The sequence below is a fragment of the Carlito syrichta genome, unplaced genomic scaffold (genome assembly GCF_000164805.1).
Source record: "Carlito syrichta isolate Samal-C Ts95f unplaced genomic scaffold, Tarsius_syrichta-2.0.1 Scaffold314352, whole genome shotgun sequence".
In the NCBI taxonomy this organism is placed as follows: Eukaryota; Metazoa; Chordata; class Mammalia; order Primates; family Tarsiidae; genus Carlito; species Carlito syrichta.
In genome coordinates, this window is record NW_007258448.1 from 508,944 (window position 1) to 529,688 (window position 20,745).

At 37.8% G+C, this 20,745-nt stretch overlaps 1 protein-coding gene across 1 annotated transcript in view; it reads left to right on the forward strand.

The window, feature by feature from the left end:
- The window catches only part of OTUD4 (OTU deubiquitinase 4), a 44,941-nt gene extending 24,645 nt beyond the window's left edge, over window positions 1–20,296 (forward strand). The window contains exons 11-21 of the mRNA XM_008071515.2: window positions 543–637; window positions 1,568–1,671; window positions 1,774–1,960; window positions 6,793–6,955; window positions 9,042–9,165; window positions 9,446–9,501; window positions 10,329–10,409; window positions 11,318–11,456; window positions 12,077–12,337; window positions 13,381–13,421; window positions 15,273–20,296. Of these exons, the coding sequence (XP_008069706.1) occupies window positions 543–637; window positions 1,568–1,671; window positions 1,774–1,960; window positions 6,793–6,955; window positions 9,042–9,165; window positions 9,446–9,501; window positions 10,329–10,409; window positions 11,318–11,456; window positions 12,077–12,337; window positions 13,381–13,421; window positions 15,273–16,490 (2,469 nt within the window). The 3' untranslated portion in view covers window positions 16,491–20,296. The remainder of the gene's footprint in view (window positions 1–542; window positions 638–1,567; window positions 1,672–1,773; window positions 1,961–6,792; window positions 6,956–9,041; window positions 9,166–9,445; window positions 9,502–10,328; window positions 10,410–11,317; window positions 11,457–12,076; window positions 12,338–13,380; window positions 13,422–15,272) is intronic.
- Window positions 20,297–20,745: the final 449 nt, after the last annotated feature.

The following is a 20,745-nucleotide window of genomic DNA, read 5'->3' on the forward strand; positions in this document are numbered from 1 at the left end:
TGTCATTTGTAGAGTGCTTGCCGTGTACATGTTGGTGTTCTTTAGTGTATCATGTACCCTCATTCCATCTCCATGAGTTCTATAATGTAGGTACTGTTATTAGCTCCGTTTTGCATATGAGGAAACTGAAGCGAGAGGTAAGTGACTTGCCCAACTTGCCCAAGGTTGTATTGCTGGTAAGTGGAAAGCAAGGCAGGGATGCCTGAGGTGTATGGAGCCATAGTCCTGTATTCAGAACCAGGGCATGCTGCTTCTCTTATTTGGAGCATTAATAGGTTGTGCTTCTACTTCTCCTCGAACTATTGAGAAAAACAATGTAGAAAACATTCGGAAGGACAAAGAAGAAAAGTTTTGCTCTTTTAGGTAGTGTTATGGAGGCCTGAGAAGTTAAGGGCATGGATTTGATTGTATGTCTTTTTGGATATATTTTATTTTTACCGATGAACTTTGTTTTCTTTTTAATTGAAGACTAAAATTTGAAAACTGATGATCAGTGCCAAGGAAGCAGATGACTAATTTTTATTTCTGGAATTGTCCAACAGGTTAGGTTGGATCACAATGGAAAATTTTCTAATGCAGACATTCAAGGGGTTCACTCTGAAAATGGACCAGTTTTGGCTGAAGAACTGGGAAAAAAGTATGTACTGCTCTTCATCTAAGACATTTACTGCCTATTCCAGTTAGTCTAATGTAAACATGAACGTTTTAAAATGGCCCTGTGCATTTGCAAATTCAGTGAAAGGTCATGCTCATGTATAGAAAGTATTTGTTTAGATCTTTAGAAAAGTACTAAATGTGCCATTGTTCACAAAGGAAATTTGGGAAATTGACTAGATTGTAAGTCCTTTGGAGAACAGGGATTCACTTCTAATTTCATTCCATGTTGCATTGCATGTAGTTAGTATTCAGTAATGTTGGTCAAATGGAATAGTAAAATATTATTAACTTGCTTTAATTCAGTGTTATTTTAGGGCACCTTTTGTTTTAGTTACTGCTGCCTTTATTAGAGAAAAACTAGTAATTCACACCTTTAAACTTTACTGTGGAACATTTTAAACATACACAAATATAAGGAGAATAGTAAAGTGAACTCCAGCTTTCGGCAATCTTTTCTCATCTATTCTTTCTAATTCTTTTTTTTTTTAATGAGAAGGAAATTGGCATATTTTGAAGGCAATTCAGATATCATACCATGTCGCCAGTAGATACTTAAAGAATTCTAAAAGAGTATAAGGACCTTCCTGTCCACCTTAACTACAGTACCATTATCATGTCTAACAGATTAGGTCATTTCTTATTTAGTCTTTTGCTTAGATTGTGATTAAGATTGCTTAGATTGCTAAGATTGTGATTCTTTTTAAGTTAGAAAATATGCTTTTGATTTATGTCTTTGATTAGAATAAATATATCTAGATTGCTAAATCCTGTTTGTACTTATTTGTTTTTAATGTAAAAACTCAAGCTTCAAATTCAAAATAAGTTGAAAATAAAATATATAGAATATTTGTTTAATTGCACATACTAGGAGTATTTTAAGTTATTACAAGTCTTTTTCTTCCTTTTGAAGGCATGTATCAAAGAACCTCAAAGCAGCTCCTCAAGAAAGCTGGAACACAGTGTCCGGGAAGAAGATGAAAAAACCTTCCACTTCTGGACAAAATTTCCATTCTGGTAGGAGCATAGCAAGTCATCATTTTTTTGGGATAGGGATGATGGTACTTGGGATTGTTTATAATAGGAAGATTGTGAGGTATTTTTGGGTTCTTGTCACAGACATGGATTACAGAGGGCCAAAGAATTCAAGCAAGCCAACAAAAGCCCCATCAGCACTACCTCCTCGACTGCAGCAGCCTTCGGGAGTAAGACAACACTCATTCTCTAGTCATTCTTCAGGGTCACAGTCTCAGAAATCCTCCAGTGAGCACAAAAATCTTAGCAGGACACCCTCACAGATTATAAGGTAACCTTCATGAATGCAAGAGAAGTAGAAATCAAGTGAGATGCGTTTGTTGTATTTGCTACATTATGTGTATTCTGATAGTTACATCTTTTTACTCATATGCGTGTCTATATCATACTATTAAAAGTATTGTTGATAAAATACCACGTGAGGATTTCGGTTCTTATAATTCATAAGCAAAGAACAGTGATAGAAGGATTCCTTTACTTTTGAATAGATTTTTCAAATGATTTGGGAGATTTTATAGCCAGATCTTATTCTGGCACTTAGTAGTTTTCTGATGACCTGCAATATGATTAAATACTGGATTTAAGGCCAGGTGTGGTGACTCAAGCCTGTAATCCCAGCACTTTGGGAGACTGAGGTGAGATTGCCTGAGCCCACGGGTTTGAGAACAGCCTGGGCAACTTGGTGAGACCTCATCTCTACAATAAATCAAAAAATTAGCCGGGTGTGGTAGCATGCACCTGTAGTTCTGGCTACTTGGAAGACTGAGGCAGAAGGATCACCTGAGCCCAGCAGGTCGATGCTAGGATGGCTGTGAGCATGCCACTGCACTTTAGCCTGGGTGGCAGAGTGAGACTCCAACTCAAAAAAACAACAACAACTGGATTTTAAGTTGCAATCCTAATTCCTTGGAAGGTGAGGATGCTCCCGTTTGTGCTGGAACGTAAATCGATCAAAATTATTAGTTTACTTTGTTCTGATGAGTTTTATTTGTCGTGATATCTTTAATACTGAATGGAGCTACAAACTTTAGGTCAATTATGGATGTCAGCATTCTGACTAAATACCTAGAGATAGATAAACTTCAAAGTCATGATTCTTGTGCTATGTGACTTAATTTTTCCCTAGTCCTGTCTGCTGAGTACTTTACAACCCTTTGGAGGAACTTTATTTGAGAGGATGTCTCTTAATTTAAGACTGTTCTCATCATGTAAACATGATCATGTCTCCTGTGGGTGCTGGGACTTTCCTAGGCCACTATGACCGATGTCTTTCCCATCTAGTGCCTTCTTATTTGCCTGAAGAGTTGTAGCATTAGCTTTTGTGCTTGCTAGCCTCAGGTCTTTAGTTCCTTTATTTCTAGCATTTGGGCAACTTTCTTGGGAATGCACTTAACGTTCTGTCATTAAAGATGTTTTTTGTAGCATCTTCGAGACAGAGTTGTAGCTTCTTTGACATTTATCAATACTGTATTAGTTTCTTGAGGCTGTTGTAGCAAGGTATCACAAACTGGTCAGCTTAAAATGATAGAAATCTTTTCACAGTTTTGGAACTGAGAAACCAGAAATCAAGTTGCCACCAGAGCTGTGCTCTTTCTGAAGTCTCTAGGGGAGTCTCTGTTTCATGCCTCTCCTACTTCTAGGGTTTACTGCGATTCTTGGTTCCTTGAGTTGTAGCTGTGTCATTCCAGTTTATGCTTCTATCATCATATGGCTGTTTTCCCCATGTGTCCATGTCTTTTCTGATAAGGCCACTAGTCATCAGATTACGGCCTCCGCTGTTCCAGTATGACCCCATCTTAACTTGATTAAATCTGAAAACATTTCTGAAAACATTCTACTTCTGAAGAAAGTCTCACGCACAGGTACCAGGGGTAGATTACTTGAATATATCTTTTTGGAAAATACAATTAATTCAGCTCATAACAAATACTAATGGTTTTAATCCATTACATTTTTCATTTAAAAAGTTATTTAGGATGGGAAATTAGTTGATATTGTTTAAAATTCAGAAATCTTAGCAGGTTTTTAATTCTATGGAAAGTCTCCTTCCTATTCGTTTCTTCCCATTGATCTAGTTTGCTTCTGCAGAGGCATCCAGTATTAACAGACTTGTGTATCCCTCCAGGGAATTTTTGTATATGTGTAAGAAAGACATGTATAGTCATAACCTAATTTCTCTGATGTTCTAATGAGAACGAATGATAAACATCATTTGGAGGGAAAACGTGCCTCATCCCTCAAGGTTGCTCACTGCAAACACAAGAATTTGTGGACCCACAGAGGGTTACCTCTCAAACAGAATTTGTGCCACTAGTCAACTAGTTGTTGCTGGAGTTTGTTGTTTGGACATGGACCAAGCTCTGCTAGCACCTGGTGGTAGCTTACCCAATGCATTAAATGTATCTAAGATATTAACATTTTGAATATTAACTTTGGAATCCTAAAAATATAAAATAACTATAGAATGAATAGTCATAGGCAGGAATTAGTTGTTTGTTTATGTAATTCTCATTTTTTGGTAGACTAGAAAAGAAGCATTCTTTTTCCCTTAAACACAAGGGTACTCTTTAGTAATTTAAAGATTAAAAAAGAAAATGCATGTAGACTACAAAATGAATAATTTAAGCAAAGTTGTTGGTCAGAAACTGCATTTATATCCAGTGTTTTTGGTGGTGACTCTTGATTTTTTATGAATTGGTAAAATGCTTAGACAGATGTCATATATCAACAATACTTTTAATCAATAGTACTTTTAATATTCTGCTGTAGAGAAGCATATCTGTATCTTATTAGTATTGTTTTTTCTTTTATATGTTAGTTATCTATTACTTGCTTTATAAAAACACTTGATGCATTAGGGGGGCCCAAAAGAAACCAGAATTATCTTTTAGAAGCAGGCCCCTTGTGGTACACTTGGAATTTGTTCCTCTGGATCAAACAGTCAAACAGAGTTTTTATCTGGAAGTTTTGAAAAAGGTTGTGTCATAATTTGCGGAAGAAACATCCCAAGTTGTGACGACTACTTCCACCATGACGATGCACCTGCCCACATCATGCTGAGTGTTCAGCAATTTTTGACCAAAAATTGCATGACACCCACACCTCACCCTCCCTCTTCACCCATTCTCACCCCAAGCAACTCTTTTATGTTTCCCTGGATGAAAAAAGTCCTCAAAGGGAAACATTTTGCTGATGTGGAAGAGATGAAACAAAAAACTGCAGAATCACTAAAAGGCATCAAAATTGATGAGCTAAAGAACTCTTGAGCAGTGGGGAAAGTGTCTCAGTAGGTGTCTTGCAACAAACGAAGAGTACTTTGAAGGTGACTGATGTTTGAACATGTAAGAATAATACAACATTTTAAATAAATCTTTTCTGGTTTTTTTGGGAGTTCCCCCTCATATGTGACAAGGTAGCGGGTAATGTATAGATGGTGATTTTTTTGACAGTGTTACAAATTACATAGGAACCTAGCGATATTTGCAGTTAGTCGTAGGTTAGTATACCTTCTGTGTTATGTGTGTGCGAGTGAATTTTACTAGCGTATTAAATTTTAAAACTGTCCATTAAATATTTAAAATAAGGTTTAATTTTATAGCTAACAGTCCAATTGATTTAAGCCTATTAAAGTTCATCTTAACTTTATTTTTAATATTCAACACATCAGTTTTGAAGAACCAAAAACTGTAATACTGGTTATGAGAAATTCATGGCCTCTCTTCACTTTTTCCTCATTAATATTGTCTCTTCCTTTGGAGAAAACAAAACAAATATAACCAAAAAAAAATAAGCAGGATGGCCATATGTGTTAATATGGAAATGCAAGAAATACTGGTTCTGAATGCCTCTCTGCAAGCTAGGTAAAGATAGAAAATAGTTGCTTCTCTCCATGTGGTAGGTGAGGATAAGATGAAAACGTATGGTAGTGATCATTTTTTTGGATGGTAGGAGATGGTGGTAAGGTGGTGGTAATTTTCCAGAGCCATCTTACACTTGCTGAGTTGTCTTTTACCACTGAGGTTTGAGAAGGACTGATCTAAGATTGTGATGGTTCAAATTTGTTTGCCTGCTTTTTTTCACCAATACCATTGGAGTTGACAGCCATCCTTTTGGAATTAGAGTGTGATTGCAAGTGGGCTCTCCAAGGATATGAAGTGGCCATTATATTTCAGAGGTAAAGATAAATCAGATGGGATCAGTGTTTCTCCCACTCTTCTTAGGAAGACAATATCTCTGTACTGTGACAAACAACATTTTTCCTATAGTTTTGGATTTTCATTTCTCTCTTCTGGAAATGGTAGAAATAGTATTCATGTTGCTTTTAATAGTTAGAAGCCATATAAAAACATCAGGGTTGCACAGTACAAGTTACTAAACTCTTTTTTTGGGAGGGGAGTCGGAGTCTCACTCTGTCACCCAGGCTAGAGGGCAGTGGCGTGCTCACAGCCACCGTAGCCTCAACCTGCTGGGCTCAGGCTATCCTTCTGCTTCAGTCTTCCAAGTAGCTGGAACTACAGGTGGCCATCACCTCGCCCTGCTGATTTTTTTGATTGTAGAGACAAGGTCTTGCCATGTTGCCCAGGCTGGTCTTGAACCCAGGTTACTAAACTCTTTTGTGAATTTCTTATCATCATTTTTAACCCAAGTTCTCTTGAAATGACAGCAGTCTTATTTGTAGCTAGTGTCTAGTGTGGCACATTTTAGTTTTTCTTTTCCCAATTCTTCATCTCCCTTAGCAAGTGGGAAAAACGGTGTCTCATTCGACCATTCACCCTTTACTTAGAACAGAAAGCTAGAATGCCTTTGACATCTAAACTAACAACTTCCCCCTTGTTTTGAGAGTGAGTTATGATGAAAATATTGGCGTGACGTAGCGAATTTGTATAGTACTTAACATTTTCTCTCTGGTTAAAAGGGAAAAACTTCAGTCATTTCTGTATCATTTGGAAATGTGTTTTTTTCTTTTCCTTTTCCTTCCCATTGTAAGTTTGTCTTCTTGACCCTGCAAGGTAGCCTTATGTAATTATTGCAAAATAGGTCATTTTATTTTAGATGTTCAATACATTGTCTTTTTTTTTCTGACAAGAATGTTTTATTTGACAGAAAACCTGATCGTGAGAGAGTTGAGGATTTTGATCACACAAGTCGAGAATCTAACTATTTCGGCCTTTCCCCAGAAGAGCGCAGAGAGAAGCAAGCTATAGAAGAATCTCGCTTACTCTATGAGATTCAGAACAGAGATGAACAGGCTTTCCCAGCTCTTTCCGTATGTATAAAAAGAGTTCTTGTTTTAGAAGTCTCTCTTAATACAGTTTTTATATTAAACCACAGTTTCTAATGGCAGACTAATGATTTTTAAACTAAAAGGCACCTTAGAGGTCATGTAATTCTTCCTCCTTTTCACATTTTTCCTGAGGTATAAGAGGTCTAGGGCTACTATTAAGAAGCTGGTGACAAATGGCGCACTTGTGGTGTTTAATATTTTTTTTGAACCAAAAGTTTAATTTGCTAGCAAAAGTAATGTGTAGTTCACAATTTAGTTAATTTACTACAAGGTATGTGGGTAAGATCAGGAAATGCTTTTCATTGTTTATTGAACACAGGACCTGATATTGACAATGAGAGCTGTCTTTCAGGGTAGGTGCTGTTTGAGGTGGTGGCACATGTCATCCTGTGGCTTTGTCCTTCCTTTGTGTGTCAGACACTGGGTTGTGATGGAGGCTTCTCTAATGAAAAATATTCACTGCCTTCAGGTTTCTTAACTCGGGGAGTCAGGAGGGAAAACTGTTCTCTTGTAAAATGAAGTATGTATCCTGAAAGGTGGGTTTGTTGACTCACAGGGCAGGGGTAACTAATTCATTCTCGTGACTGGGAACCCTTTGCCCTTGGTCTTTTAAGTTTTGGTTGAGTTGTTCCCAAATGGGTACTTTTCTTAATAGTAGATTAAACAGACAAAAGGGAATATTATGGGAAGCTACCCAGCATACCAGTATAAAATATTAAAACCTTACACTCCCAAGTCTGCCTTCTGGACTCTGGAATTCTTTAGAGGTCCCAGGAATTCAGTTGCAGACAACTGATCTGGAATAGCAGTTCAATCTGGCCACAGGGATTGGAATTTGGGAATTATTGGAAATAACAGGTGCCCAAATTCATATGTGAATAGGCATTGTTTGGGTGCTGAACATCTATCCCTCATGTTATATGTGTAATTTTTCCTTCATGTTTATAGAATAAACAACTACAAACTAGTTAAGCTTGTACTTACCCTTTTTTGCATTTTTTTTCTGTTAGCGAATTGTAAAAGTACAACTACTATAATGTAGGACTAGATTGTGAAATCTTTTTGTTATTAAAAATGGGGTCTTCATACTCATTTTTGGACTGCGTTTGATCCAATATTGGATTTGATAGTGACTCAAGTTTGTCTCCTAGAAAATTCTTGCTAGAAAATCTGAGATTCTCTTTTTAGCTGTGTGAAACATTTATTTTTAAAGAGTGCTAAAACAAGAACCTGGAACCTTCGATGATAATTTAGCTTAAAAATATAACTTACTCCATTCCCTAATCTCATGCAGAGCTTAAGTGGTTGGCTGACAGTAAGCATTTCAATGAGAATCATCGTGCGCTGTATCTGCTAATTTGTACGTAGTTTTTTCCCCCTAGACAGAGGATTATGGCTCCACAATGGCTTTTTTTGAAGGTTGATACTGAAGATGCTGTTGTTTTTGTAAAGAATGTAGGATGCAAGGTGAAGGTTTAGTCAAGTGGCTTCCTGAAATGGGGCTATGAAGAAGTCTGCTAACTTAGTTTGACGTCTAAATGCCTCATCCCTTTGATTCAGTAATAAGACTATTAGTCTAGAGGATATAATGAACTATGGACCCTAGATTCTGTCTTGTAGTTTCAGAAGTATAAAAATTGGGCCAGGCACAATGGTGCATACCTATAATTCCAGCACTTTGGGAGACCAAGCCAGGAGGATTGCTTGAGCCCAGGAGTTTTCAAAACCAGCCTGGGCAACGTAGCAAAACCCCAACTCTATTTTATAAATCACAACAAAAAAAGGAAGTATAAAAATAAAGAACTAGCCAGAAACAGTGGCTTACAACTGTAATCCCAGCACTTTGGGAGACTGAGGTGGGAGGATAACTGGATACCAGAAGTTTGGGACCTGCTTAGGCAACATGCAAGACCCTATGTCTATCAATAAATAAATACATACATATATAAAGGTCTGTGAATTTTGAGATTTTTAGAAGTGTGACGAGTAAAAGTAATTACAGGACTTTTGTTCATATATATGTGAGTAAATCTTAAACATAAAATATTGGGTTTCGTTCACTTTAAAGAGCTCATCAGTCAGTCATTCAACTTCTCAGAGTAGCAACCCATGCATCCAGAGAAAATCATCACATGGAAGCGATCGGAAAGGAAGCAGGCGGAGAATAGATACAGAAGAACGAAAAGACAGAGGTAAATCATTTCACTGAAAGCAGATGCTAAAGATCGGTTTAGATGACTGGTTTAAAGTCATATATTTTTAAGTTGTTAAGCGATTTAATGTCACATATCTGATTGTTGAAGAGAAACTGACTTAAGCTCGAGCTTGTTAAATGATATTTTAAAAAATATGTTTTTCACTGACTAAACGCAGTTCAAATAGTAACTTTTGGCTTTATTTTTATATTTTGTTATTCTGTATTCAAACCTGACTGATGGCTTATTCTGTCTTTTTAATTTTGGTCTGTTACAGACTCTCTCCATGGACATAGTCACTTGGATAAAAAACCTGAGCCAAGCACATTGGAGGTAAAAGTTTTAAACATTAATTGCTTCTTTTATTTTTCTTTAACACTGTGATAGTATTGTGGGAAGAAGTGTAAGGAAGGACGGTGGGAATGATTTCAACATCTTTTATAGCTATGTACTAGGAAAGTAAAAAAGCAGGGACAAAATAATGGCGATTGGGAAGTCTCTCACAATTAGAACCATTTCTTCAAGGTACATTAGGGTGCCCTATGTGAATTGCTGGAAAGTAGCTTTTGCTCTCCATCACTCTGTAGATCGATATATTATTACTATTATTTTTTTGAGTCGGGGTCTCACTCTTTCGCCCAGGCTAGAGTACAGTGGCATGCTCATGGCCACCACAATCTCGACCTGCTGAGCTCAGGTGATCCTTCCGCCTCAGCCTTCCAAGTAGCTGGAACTACAGGCTCACGTTACCAAACCTAGCTAACTTTTTTGACTTACTGTAGAGATGAGGTCTCACCAAGTTGTCCAGGCTGGTCTTGAACCCGTGGGCTCAGGCAATCCTCTTGCTTCTGCCTCCTAAAATACTGGGTTATAGGCATAAGCCACCACACCCTGCATTAGACTGATATTTTTAAGGAAGAGGACCAGACTTTTTGAAGCCACATCCTCATTAAAAATTGCCCAGTATTTGGTTGGGATAAAGATGTGTGAGTAAAGTTAACCTACCAGTTGAAGGCCAGGTATGATTGGAATAAAAACTCAGTTGTGTGAGGGTTCAGTCACAGGCAGGTCGGGTGAATTATAAAAGGAAACCACAATTTCCTTTTACCAGAATGTGGGTCTCTGAAATATAACATCTTGCTTCTTTTTTACTTCCAAAGAATATTAACAATGATAAATGTGCAACAGTTTCATCACCATCAAAGTCAAAGAAATTAGAGTGCTCCTCTCCTGCTGAACAAGTAAGTTCACTGTTGCATTTGACATGGAAGGCGCCATTCTTTGAGTTTCTTTGCTCTGTATATAGGATTATTTAGAAACAGAAACCATCTATATGGAAAATGGAATAATCTATTCTAGCATTGCTATTTGGGTGTGGTTATGATTTTTCTTTAATTTGTTTTGATGTTGGTTATTCCAGAATGTTATTTTTATAATCACCATTTTCTGGACATGGAAGCCAGTCTTCTGACTTGATTTTGAATACATTTATATTTGGTAACTTGCTTTTACCTGTGTTGGTGGGTGAGTTGGTTTGAAAATTAGATTTTTAAAGAGAAACTATGAATTTTTGTTTATTTCAAATTTTTAAAAATAATTTTCTGTATCATTAACAATTTTTCATAAATGGGATAGAATTACTAATAGAAGAGATTTGAAAATTATACATTTAAAAAGCAATACCATCCGTTTACAAATTTCATGATGGAGTCTGTGTTCTAGCAAACATTTTGGTTCTTAGTCTGATATGGGAGTAGAGAAAATTAAATTTTAATTACAGCAAACATCCTTCGTATTGGTAATAGAGCATATAGTTAAATGGTATGTCTGTGTGACGAACTTTTCTCAATAACTCGTTAATTTCAAGATGATTTCAAAGATTTTGCTTACTTGCTTTAGAAGCATTGTGTTATATCTAACTCTGCTAGTGACTTCAATGACTTTTGGTAGGTAAAACCCTTGGTTAGGGTCAAATTTGTTTAATATTTTTAACTACCTTGATTGTTTTCTTTCATTTCGAAGACTGTATGGACCATTTATACTTAAGTTGCATAAAAGATAGGCAACTCAAGGTACATCTGGTGGCTAGAATTAGTGTATACACTAAATGAACTCTTGACTTTTTCTGTCTTCCATCCCCTTCTTGAAGAAGCCAGCAGAACATGTGTCTTTGTCAAACCCAGCTCCCCTTCTGGTTTCTCCAGAGGTACATCTAACTCCTGCGGTGCCTTCTTTACCAGCCACTGTGCCAGCCTGGCCAAGTGAACCTACAACTTTTGGACCAACAGGTTAGTGAAGAATTTAGAAAATTCATCCAGCCAACCAACAAAAGCCTTTCAAGTCAGAGACTTCAAATTGTTGAGTGGGAGCTTAGCCTCATAGCAGGGTTAGATGTTTGGAGCCTCACAGGGCTCTCTGTGTTATTCTGCTCTGCTTCCAACATGGAATGACCAGGTTCATTTGGGTGGTATTCATCAGATCTCAAACTCCTAGCCTCAGACTATCCTTGCCACCTTTGCCTCCCAAAGTGCTGGGATTATAGGTGTGAGCCACAGCGCCTAGCTTTGGGTGGTATCTTTATGAGTTATGCCCTCATAATTCCAGGAGTGTGATGTTTGAGCTGGTTACTTTGGTTGCTCAGTGACCTTACTATTTTCTTATACATTTGTAAGAGCCGCGGTTAGAGGACGTTGACGCAAAGCGTGTTTCCTGGGCCATTTCCTCTGTGTCCAGGACGATCCTTGGTTGATATAAACAAGTACTTCTTTAAATTGCTTAACAGTACACATTTGATCAGCTATATCAGTAATGCGGCACTGTATTTTAGAATTTAATGCAAACATACTTGTAGAGGAGAATTATTTTCACCTTTTAGTCATTTTTGATTGCTTTTCTTCTCTTTTGTTAGGTGTTCCTGCTCAGATTCCCATCTTGTCAGTGACACAGACTCTGACCACTGGACCTGATTCTGCTGTATCCCAAGCTCATTTGACACCCTCTCCTGTTCCCGTGTCAATACAAGCAGTCAACCAGCCCTTGATGCCTTTGCCTCAGACGTTGAGCCTTTACCAAGACCCACTCTATCCTGGGTTTCCTTGTAATGAAAAGGGAGATCGAGCCATCGTACCACCTTACTCACTGTGTCAGACTGGGGAGGACCTGCCTAAAGGTGAGCCCCTTTTCAAATTACAGATGGTTTGATTAATCAGGTACAAACAGACTTAGTGAGGAAAAAAGAGATGTTAAGTAGAGGTCAGAGGTTTGGCTTCTTAGTACCTAACTGAAGGGTAGACTTACTTGGGAAGGACAGCAGAGGTTTGGCTGTTAGTTATTTACTCCTGTTTCAGCTTTATTAGAAAATGTACTAGAAAATGTCTTTTGTATGCTTAGTAATTGTATCTCCCTGGTGTCTTTTATTCATTCTCAGCTAACATCTTAATAATTTCACTAACTAGATACTTAAACATTACTGAGTTTTCTCAACACTGGTCTGGTTTTTGGAACTACATATATTACTTCATCAATGGAGAGATTATGGGGAAAAGTGAATATAAATGTAGTGACTGTTAATAGGTAGTATACTGAATATTTGTCTTATTTTTGTTAAATAAATTATTTCAAAATTTGCAGTCTCCTTTATTTTTAAGGAACTTGCCACTGCCACCTTTGCTGTTACTTAGCAAAATTTTGTATCTATAAATCTGAAAGAGTAATGCAGTAACTGCCTATGTGCTCTTTACCTGGATTTATGAGATTATTTTGTTTTATTAGTCAGTAGTTTGATGTTCAAGTCTATGGGTAACTGATGAATAGCAAAGGAATACCTGAGCTAATATTATTCTATTAATCATGTTATTAAATTAAGTTAGGTTTATGTTGATTTTATCATTCTCCCTAACACTTTCAGTTTATAATTTTTAAACCTTACAGAAAAGTTGAGAAAGAAATACAGTGAGCACCTTTCTTTTACCTAGATTCAGTTTTAATTAGATAAAATTCTCAAGCCATTTTGGGATTTAATGCTAATATTGACAAAAGAATTACCCTATATTAACAGCTTTTTGTTGTTGTTTATTACAGTTTTTATCTGTTTTATACCATAAGCTAGAGAAAACAGTTCTAGTTGGTAAAATTGTTTTTAGAACTGTATGTTGATTAAAGATGAAAAAAAGCTTTGTGAATATATAATTTAGGTGATTATTTTAATTTCAGATAAGAACATTCTTCGATTCTTCTTCAATCTTGGCGTGAAGGTATTATGCCATTTTATCATTTTAAAGTTATTTAATTGTTTTAAATTATTACTATTTAAATAGTGTTAACTGTTTTTTTTGAGTTGGAGTCTCACTCCTGTCGCCCAGACTGGAGTACAGTGGCCACTCCTAGTCACCGCAGCCTCGCCCTGCTGGGCTCCAGTGATCCTTCGGCCTCAGCCTTCTGAGTAGCTGGAACTACAGGCGTGCGCTACCACGCCTGGCTAATTTTTGATTTATTGTAGAGATGAGGTCTCGCCAAGTTGCCCAGGCAGGTCTTGAACCCGCGGGCTCAGGCAATTCACTCACCTCAGCCTCCCAAAGGCATGGGATTACAGGCTGAGCCACCGAGCCCGGCTAATAGTGTTAACTCTTATCCTGTCAGTTAGTAACCTACGGTTTACTAAATCTTATTTTAAGAACCAGCATTTTTAGTACTGTACAGTTTGGATTTGGTAGTGGCAGAAGCTCCAGTTTTACTTGCTTTTTCTCATTATTGACAATGGTTTAACCCTGTGAATATATTCAAGAAATGGTCATGTCTCTGAGCAGCCTTGTGGAAATGCCCTCACTGGGGAATTAATTAGATATAAATCTGGGGTTGAAATTCTCCATTGCCTTTTGGCTACATATCCCTGAACAAGCCATTTAGCATAACTGAGCCTCACTTTGTTCATTTATGGAATGGGGCAGTATTCTTTACCTGCCTCAATTGTTGAAAAGATCAAAGGAAATAATATGAAAGTCCTGTGTAAGAGGGTGTGATTGTTCACTAGCACAGCAGAGTTTCTTTACCAAGAGTCAATCCATAAATGGCTTTCTTAGAGAGGATAGAGAACTCTGTATCCTTCTCAGTGCTAGGTTTTCTCCTGTCCTGGATTCTTGGGGTTCTAGACAGTTTTTTTTTTTTTCTTTTTTTGAGTCAGAGTCTCACTCTGTCACCCAGGCTGGAGTGCATGGCATTCTCACAGCCACTGCAGCCTCTACCTGCTGAGTTCAAGTTCAAGCGATCCTTCTGTTTCAACCACACCCAACTAATTTGTTGCCCAGGCTGGTCTTGAACCCGTGGGCTCAGGCATTCCTCTCACCTCAGCCTCCCAAAGTGCTGGGATTACCGGCATGAGCCGCTGTGCCTGGCTTAGACAGTTAAAATATGAAATGAAGTATCTCCTACCCCAGCCTGCCGATCATTTTCATAAAAGACTTATTAATTTCACCATCTACTGTATTCATTTCCTAGTTTTATATTTAGTTGGCTTTATCTCATTGGTTAGCTAATTAGCTGGTTATATTTTCTTTATATTTTCTTTATATTTTGGTTTTTGGGTGAACTCTTGCAAAGGAAGGATTTGGAGTATTTCATTCTCTGCATCATTCTTCTCTGATTAGAGGTCTAATTTAGTTCTTACAGCTGGAATGTTCTGTGGGCTCATAGAATTATAGAATCCTAATGATGGAGATCATCTCCTGTACCAGCATTTTCCTGGTAGAACAGGTACAAATTAACTGGCTGACATGGGGTCTCACACAGGGAGTTAGTGGTAGAACCAGGTCTAGTTCAGCAGCCACCGATCAAGGTGATGTCTCCCCTCAACCTCTATATCAGCACTTTGGATTGGTTTTAGGATAGAAGCAAGCAGTGGAGTCTTAATGCAGTGACCTGACTTTGTAATTCCTTTTCAAGTTGAATATCACAGTGATCTAGTATTTGGGCTTGTAGATTGCATATTGTATGATCTTTGTAAGCATGAGAAATTTATCTTGAGCCCAGTACTTTCAGGTAACTGACCACCCAAATCTCTTTTTTTACTTCCCTTTTTATTTTAATTTTTTTTTTTTTGTCTCTTTTAGGCATACAGTTGTCCAATGTGGGCCCCACATTCTTACCTGTACCCTCTGCACCAGGCCTACATGGCAGCCTGCAGGATGTACCCAAAGGTCCCTGTCCCTGTGTATCCTCATAATCCTTGGTTCCAGGAAGCTCCTTCTGCTCAGAATGAAAGTGATTGCACCTGTACTGATGCCCACTTTCCTATGCAGACTGAGGCCAGTGTTAATGGCCAAATACCACAGCCAGAGATTGGACCGCCGACATTTTCTTCACCTCTGGTTATCCCTCCATCTCAGGTGTCTGAAAGTCATGGACAGTTGTCTTACCCAGCTGATATTGAATCTGAGAACCCTGGGCAGCTTCTTCATGCTGATTATGAAGAATCACTAAGTGGCAAGAATATGTTCCCACAGCCGTCCTTCGGACCCAATCCATTCTTAGGCCCGGTTCCTATTGCACCTCCTTTCTTTCCCCATGTTTGGTATGGATACCCTTTTCAGGGATTCATAGAAAATCCAGTCATGAGGCAGAATATTGTCCTGCCCTCTGATGAGAAAGGAGAATTGGATCTGTCCCTGGAAAATCTGGATCTCTCTAAAGAATGTGGTCCAGTTTCAGCCGTAGATGAGTTTCCAGGAGCCAGGGGTGAAGGCACACATTCACTCACAGAAGCAAGCGTGAGCAGTAAGCGTGAAGGCCGGGCGGAGCAGTCCTCCCAGACGCAAAAGGCAGACCTTGCGCCAGCGTCTGTCCCTCCTCTAGCAGAGGGGAAGGCGCATCCTCCCACACAGATTCTAAACAGAGAGAGAGAAACGGTGCCTGTGGAACCTGAGCCTAAAAGGACCCTTCAGAGTCTGAAAGAAAAACCAGAAAAGATGAAAGATCCTAAGACTACTGCTGATGTGGTCAGCCCTGGGGCCAACTCTGTGGATAGCAGAGTGCAAAGACCAAAAGAAGAGAGTTCAGAAGATGAAAATGAAGTGTCTAATATTTTGAGAAGTGGTAGATCCAAGCAGTTCTATAACCAGACTTATGGAGGCAGGAAGTACAAAAGCGATTGGGGCTATTCTGGTAGAGGTGGATATCAGCATGTGAGGGGTGAGGAGTCCTGGAAAGGGCAGCCAAGCAGAAGCCGGGAGGAAGGTTATCAGTACCACCGCAACATCAGAGGACGACCTTACAGGGGAGATAGGAGGAGATCAGGAATGGGAGATGGCCACCGGGGACAACACACTTGATGGTGGTTGCTAGAGTGTTTTCAAGCGGAAACTCTTTGTTAGGTAGAATGTTTCTGAAGGCTTTAAAAAAAGACGTTGAAATAAAAACCCAAATTGGAACATTCTCCCTCCCGCCCCCTTCACTTCCGTACTGGACAAGAGATTTTGGGCGTGAGTTCAAGGGGGCAGGTGAATTCCTGGCATTGCCGGTTTTCTTCATTCAGATCTGTTTGATTTATTTATCAGGTGACTGCCCCCATAAAAAGTAGAAGATAAGTTTGTTAAAGTATTTTTTATAAACAGCTTAATATAAAACATTATAGATTTAGTGTTTGGTTTTTTTCCCTTATATAAGTTTGATTTCATACGTTGGAAATGTGTGCTTTATAGTGTTTACTAAAGTGACAAAATATACCATTTGACACACTATAGATTCCAAACATAACATTGCACCAAATAGAAATGTATATTTTATTATGCAATGCCTTAGTCATAAACTGGGCTCAAACAATTCTCAGCCTAAAACACTGTTGTCTTTTAAAATGCTTCCAACCCAAAGGCCTTTCATCTCAATATCTGTCAAACTTGAATAATGTCTTCTCTTTAATATTACACATAAGGCAGCCTATTAACCTGTGTCTTAGAAATGTTGTATATAGTTCTTTTAATATTCATAGGGTATATTTTTGAATTTTGGTGAGTATTTGTTGAACTTGAGCTCACATATAAGGAGATGTTTAAGGAATAGTAGGAAATCCAATGAAATGGCTGTTTCCACCAAGAATTCTTAGCACTGGTGTAAATATCATGGTGCCTACTCGAATGAAATGTAGATGCTATGCATTTTGAAAATAATCTGCATCTGTTAGAACTGCAGAAGTTTTTTAATGCCACTTTAACACTAATGCACTGACAGATTCTAAATATTTTGTGAGAAGAAACGTTAAAAATTTTTAGCTTGACAGGTTTCTATAGAGAGTTACTATGTTTCGTTTTTCTCCTTGCACCACTGGTTGTATATCACTTCACATTTGCATGTCAACTTGTCATGGCTGGAACTATTGTACAAAAAATGATTGTGACTTCTAGTTATTTTCTAGAGGATGCTGCTAGAAAATGGTTTTGCTTTGCATTTCGTAGCTGGTTACCTTTAGGTACATGTCTTTGATCCTGCTTCCTTCCAGTCCTTGCAGTATTACACTAGCGGTTCCCTGTGCATGTTGCACCCTGTTCCCATTTGGAGATTGGACTCCCTGAATTAACACAGTATTCATTCACCTGTGTTACTTTGTAAAAATAATTGTCGCTTATATTATCTGTACACACCAATGTGAAAAGCTACCCTTTTAAAAATGTTGAGATTACCTTTTGATCAGGAAGTTTGAGTGCTATGCAAATAACAGTAGTAATTTCTCTTTGCATGTCATATGTAATATACCTAGCCAAAAATGGGTGTGGTGGCTTACTTTCTTTTATTTGAAGCAGGTTACTTTAAAAACAAATACAATTCACTTGAATTTGACAAACTGAAGCAGATGAGTCTTTTGGGTTCTTTGATAACCCATAGGAATGCTTGGATGCCAGCTGGGCTCAGTGACTCTCCACTGTACTGTAATGATGGTTATTTACCTCTGTGCTGTCTGTGTAACTGCTGATTTGAGTAATGATTAGCATCTAGATATTTTGTAATATAGGATTTTAGGGAGCACTTTGGAAGATGACACTTTATTACGATGGTGCTAGGTAAGAATCTGTATACTAGAGTGGTTGTGTTGAAAAATGTTGAGAGCGCCCGGCGAAAGGGGTTTGTTGTCACCTTCCAAGCAGGACAGTTCTTGGGGGTCCTGCTTGAGCCATTCTTCTTTTCTTAAATCAGGGGCTGAATTATGGAACAAGAAGATGAGAGGGTCCTCTACTTTCAGCCCTTGTGTTTTTAAACGTAGGATTAGCTTACCTGATAATTTCAGTGAAAATCACATTTTGATATTAATGCCAGATTTGAAGGTTCAATATAAGTTTGATCTCAGGAGTCCAAAAGAAATTGCTGTTTCCAGTGTTTTTGTTTTTTTTGACTGGCGTTTGATCTCAGTTTTCTGAAATGTTTAGAAATCGGATAGGAAAGAATACTATTCATTTCTTCACTATCACTCTGTCTTACCTCAATGGAGTAACAGCTCCTGAAGGAAACACTGATTTGCTTCCTGTTTCCCAGGCCTCACCTCCAGGCCATGATGGAAACAGTGCTGAAAGAGAATTTTAGCAGATGGTACTTCTCTCAGTGACCTCTGGAATAAAAGAACTGACTTTTGATAGTTCTAAAATCATCAGTCTTTGCATGCAGGTCAGTTTTTTTTTCTTTTTCCTTTAGTTTCTTTCTTTCTTTTTTTTTTTTTTAATGTTTTAGTCCAGGGGATTTTGCCTTATGCTGAGGTCACACTAAGGCCAAGCAAGTTTTTGTCCTCCTTCATTTTAGCTGTGTGTCATACTATATGTTGACATAAGGTGTAGTATTTCTGTGTAAGAGAATAGAAGCAAAAGTAGAGAACTGAGAACCACTTGTGTTTTGACTTGGAAATTATGAAACTTCTTATATACATTTTGAAGAACAAATGTTTAGACTGACCAAAGCTCACCTGTTCTTTTTGTTTTAGTTAGGTGCTTTGGCTGAACCTGATTCCAGCCCCCTTTCCTTTTAGTATATTGTATGTATGTCTCCTCAAGATCATTTCCTCTCAGATAATTCTCTAACTCTTGCCGTGTGCTCCTTGGCAGCAGGATGCTGGCATCTGTATAGTCTTCGTGCTGTGTGCTGGTAACCCACAAGTTCATGTTCTTGGCAGACTTAAGGTCAGATCCTGCCTTGTACCTGGCAGAAGTAGGTTTTCCCAAATCACAATGCTCATACAGCTTATTTGGTCCAGACTATGTCTTCTTGCAGTGTGTTGTTTCCTTTGTGACTCAAGGTTGAGTTAAAATGCCTGTGAACTGCAAACTTGCTTATGATTGACTTGGTGCAATAAAGTTCCTTTCTAACCATTTCTGGTTTAGGAAACATTCAGCCATCCTAGATACTAGCAATATTTATTTTTGCCTCATTTGTTTTACCTTCATTTTTGTATGAGGTAAACTGTCTTTCACTTAAGGGTACTAAGCAAGGTCCATTCTAGTGTAGCTGAAGAGAATGTATATTTGGCTACACTATTTCTGTTTACTGTATTTTGCTTCGTGTATGTCTAAATGCTTTTGTTTTTGTTTAAAATCTTAATAATGGCTCACTTCCAGTATGTCAATTTCAAAGAACTAAGGTTTTGCTACTAGTGTCAGCCATTTACTCACTCATTAATTGGGGTTTTTTTTTTTTAAACAAATTTTTCCCCCTGAAATACAAGTTTTAGAAAATCTTAGAAGAGGGTTGGGTGCATGTCTTAATGCTGGGAGGCAGCAACTTTGGGGTTGAATCTACTTGAATGGATTAAAAATTGCATTGTTACAGAGCTTAGAAGAAAATTTATGTATGAAAAATATTAGCCTTACACTGAGTACAAATAATACTTAAAAGCATGTGAAGATGTGATCATTTGTGATGTTACTTGTAAAAAAAAGTATACATATCTTTTGAAGTGTTGAAAGGAAAATAGTACTTTATATTCTTTATCATATCCCTTTTTGTAAGTGTTGAATATATTCCTGTTTATTTTTCTATGTTCTGTTTTGTAGCCTTAAGAAGTGTTCCAAACATATCTGAATGTATAAAATAAGAGTAAATGCCCTACATGGTGTGATGCTGCATTATATATAAAACTGTGTGCATATATTAAATTTTGTCTTGATTCTGCTGTGATTCTTTGGTTCCAGGGTTAACCAAGTCTTAGAGGAATTTTAGGAAAACTTTACAGTAAGAGGTGGTTATCATGGTTTTTCTAGCCAGAAAATTCTAGTATATGCAGCTAAAAATGAAAGAATGTATGGGGCTGGCAGTTATTTTCCCTACTTTATATACATAATGAAACTCACATTAACATAAAGTTATTTTGCCTTAGGTCATGCAACTATGGTGAACTTGGATTTGAGCCTAGCTCTAAGTAATTTTACAGCTAGTAATGCTCTTTTTGCTGTAGTTACTAAATGATTAAGTGGGAATGTGCAGAATTATAAATGGTCTTGTATAGTTGTTTGCAGTTAGTATTCAATAATCCGAGGAAAATGAGGTAAATTGAATGTCTCGAGAACACAGCTATCAAGTATATCTAAATACTTTGAAAATTCAATAATTTCT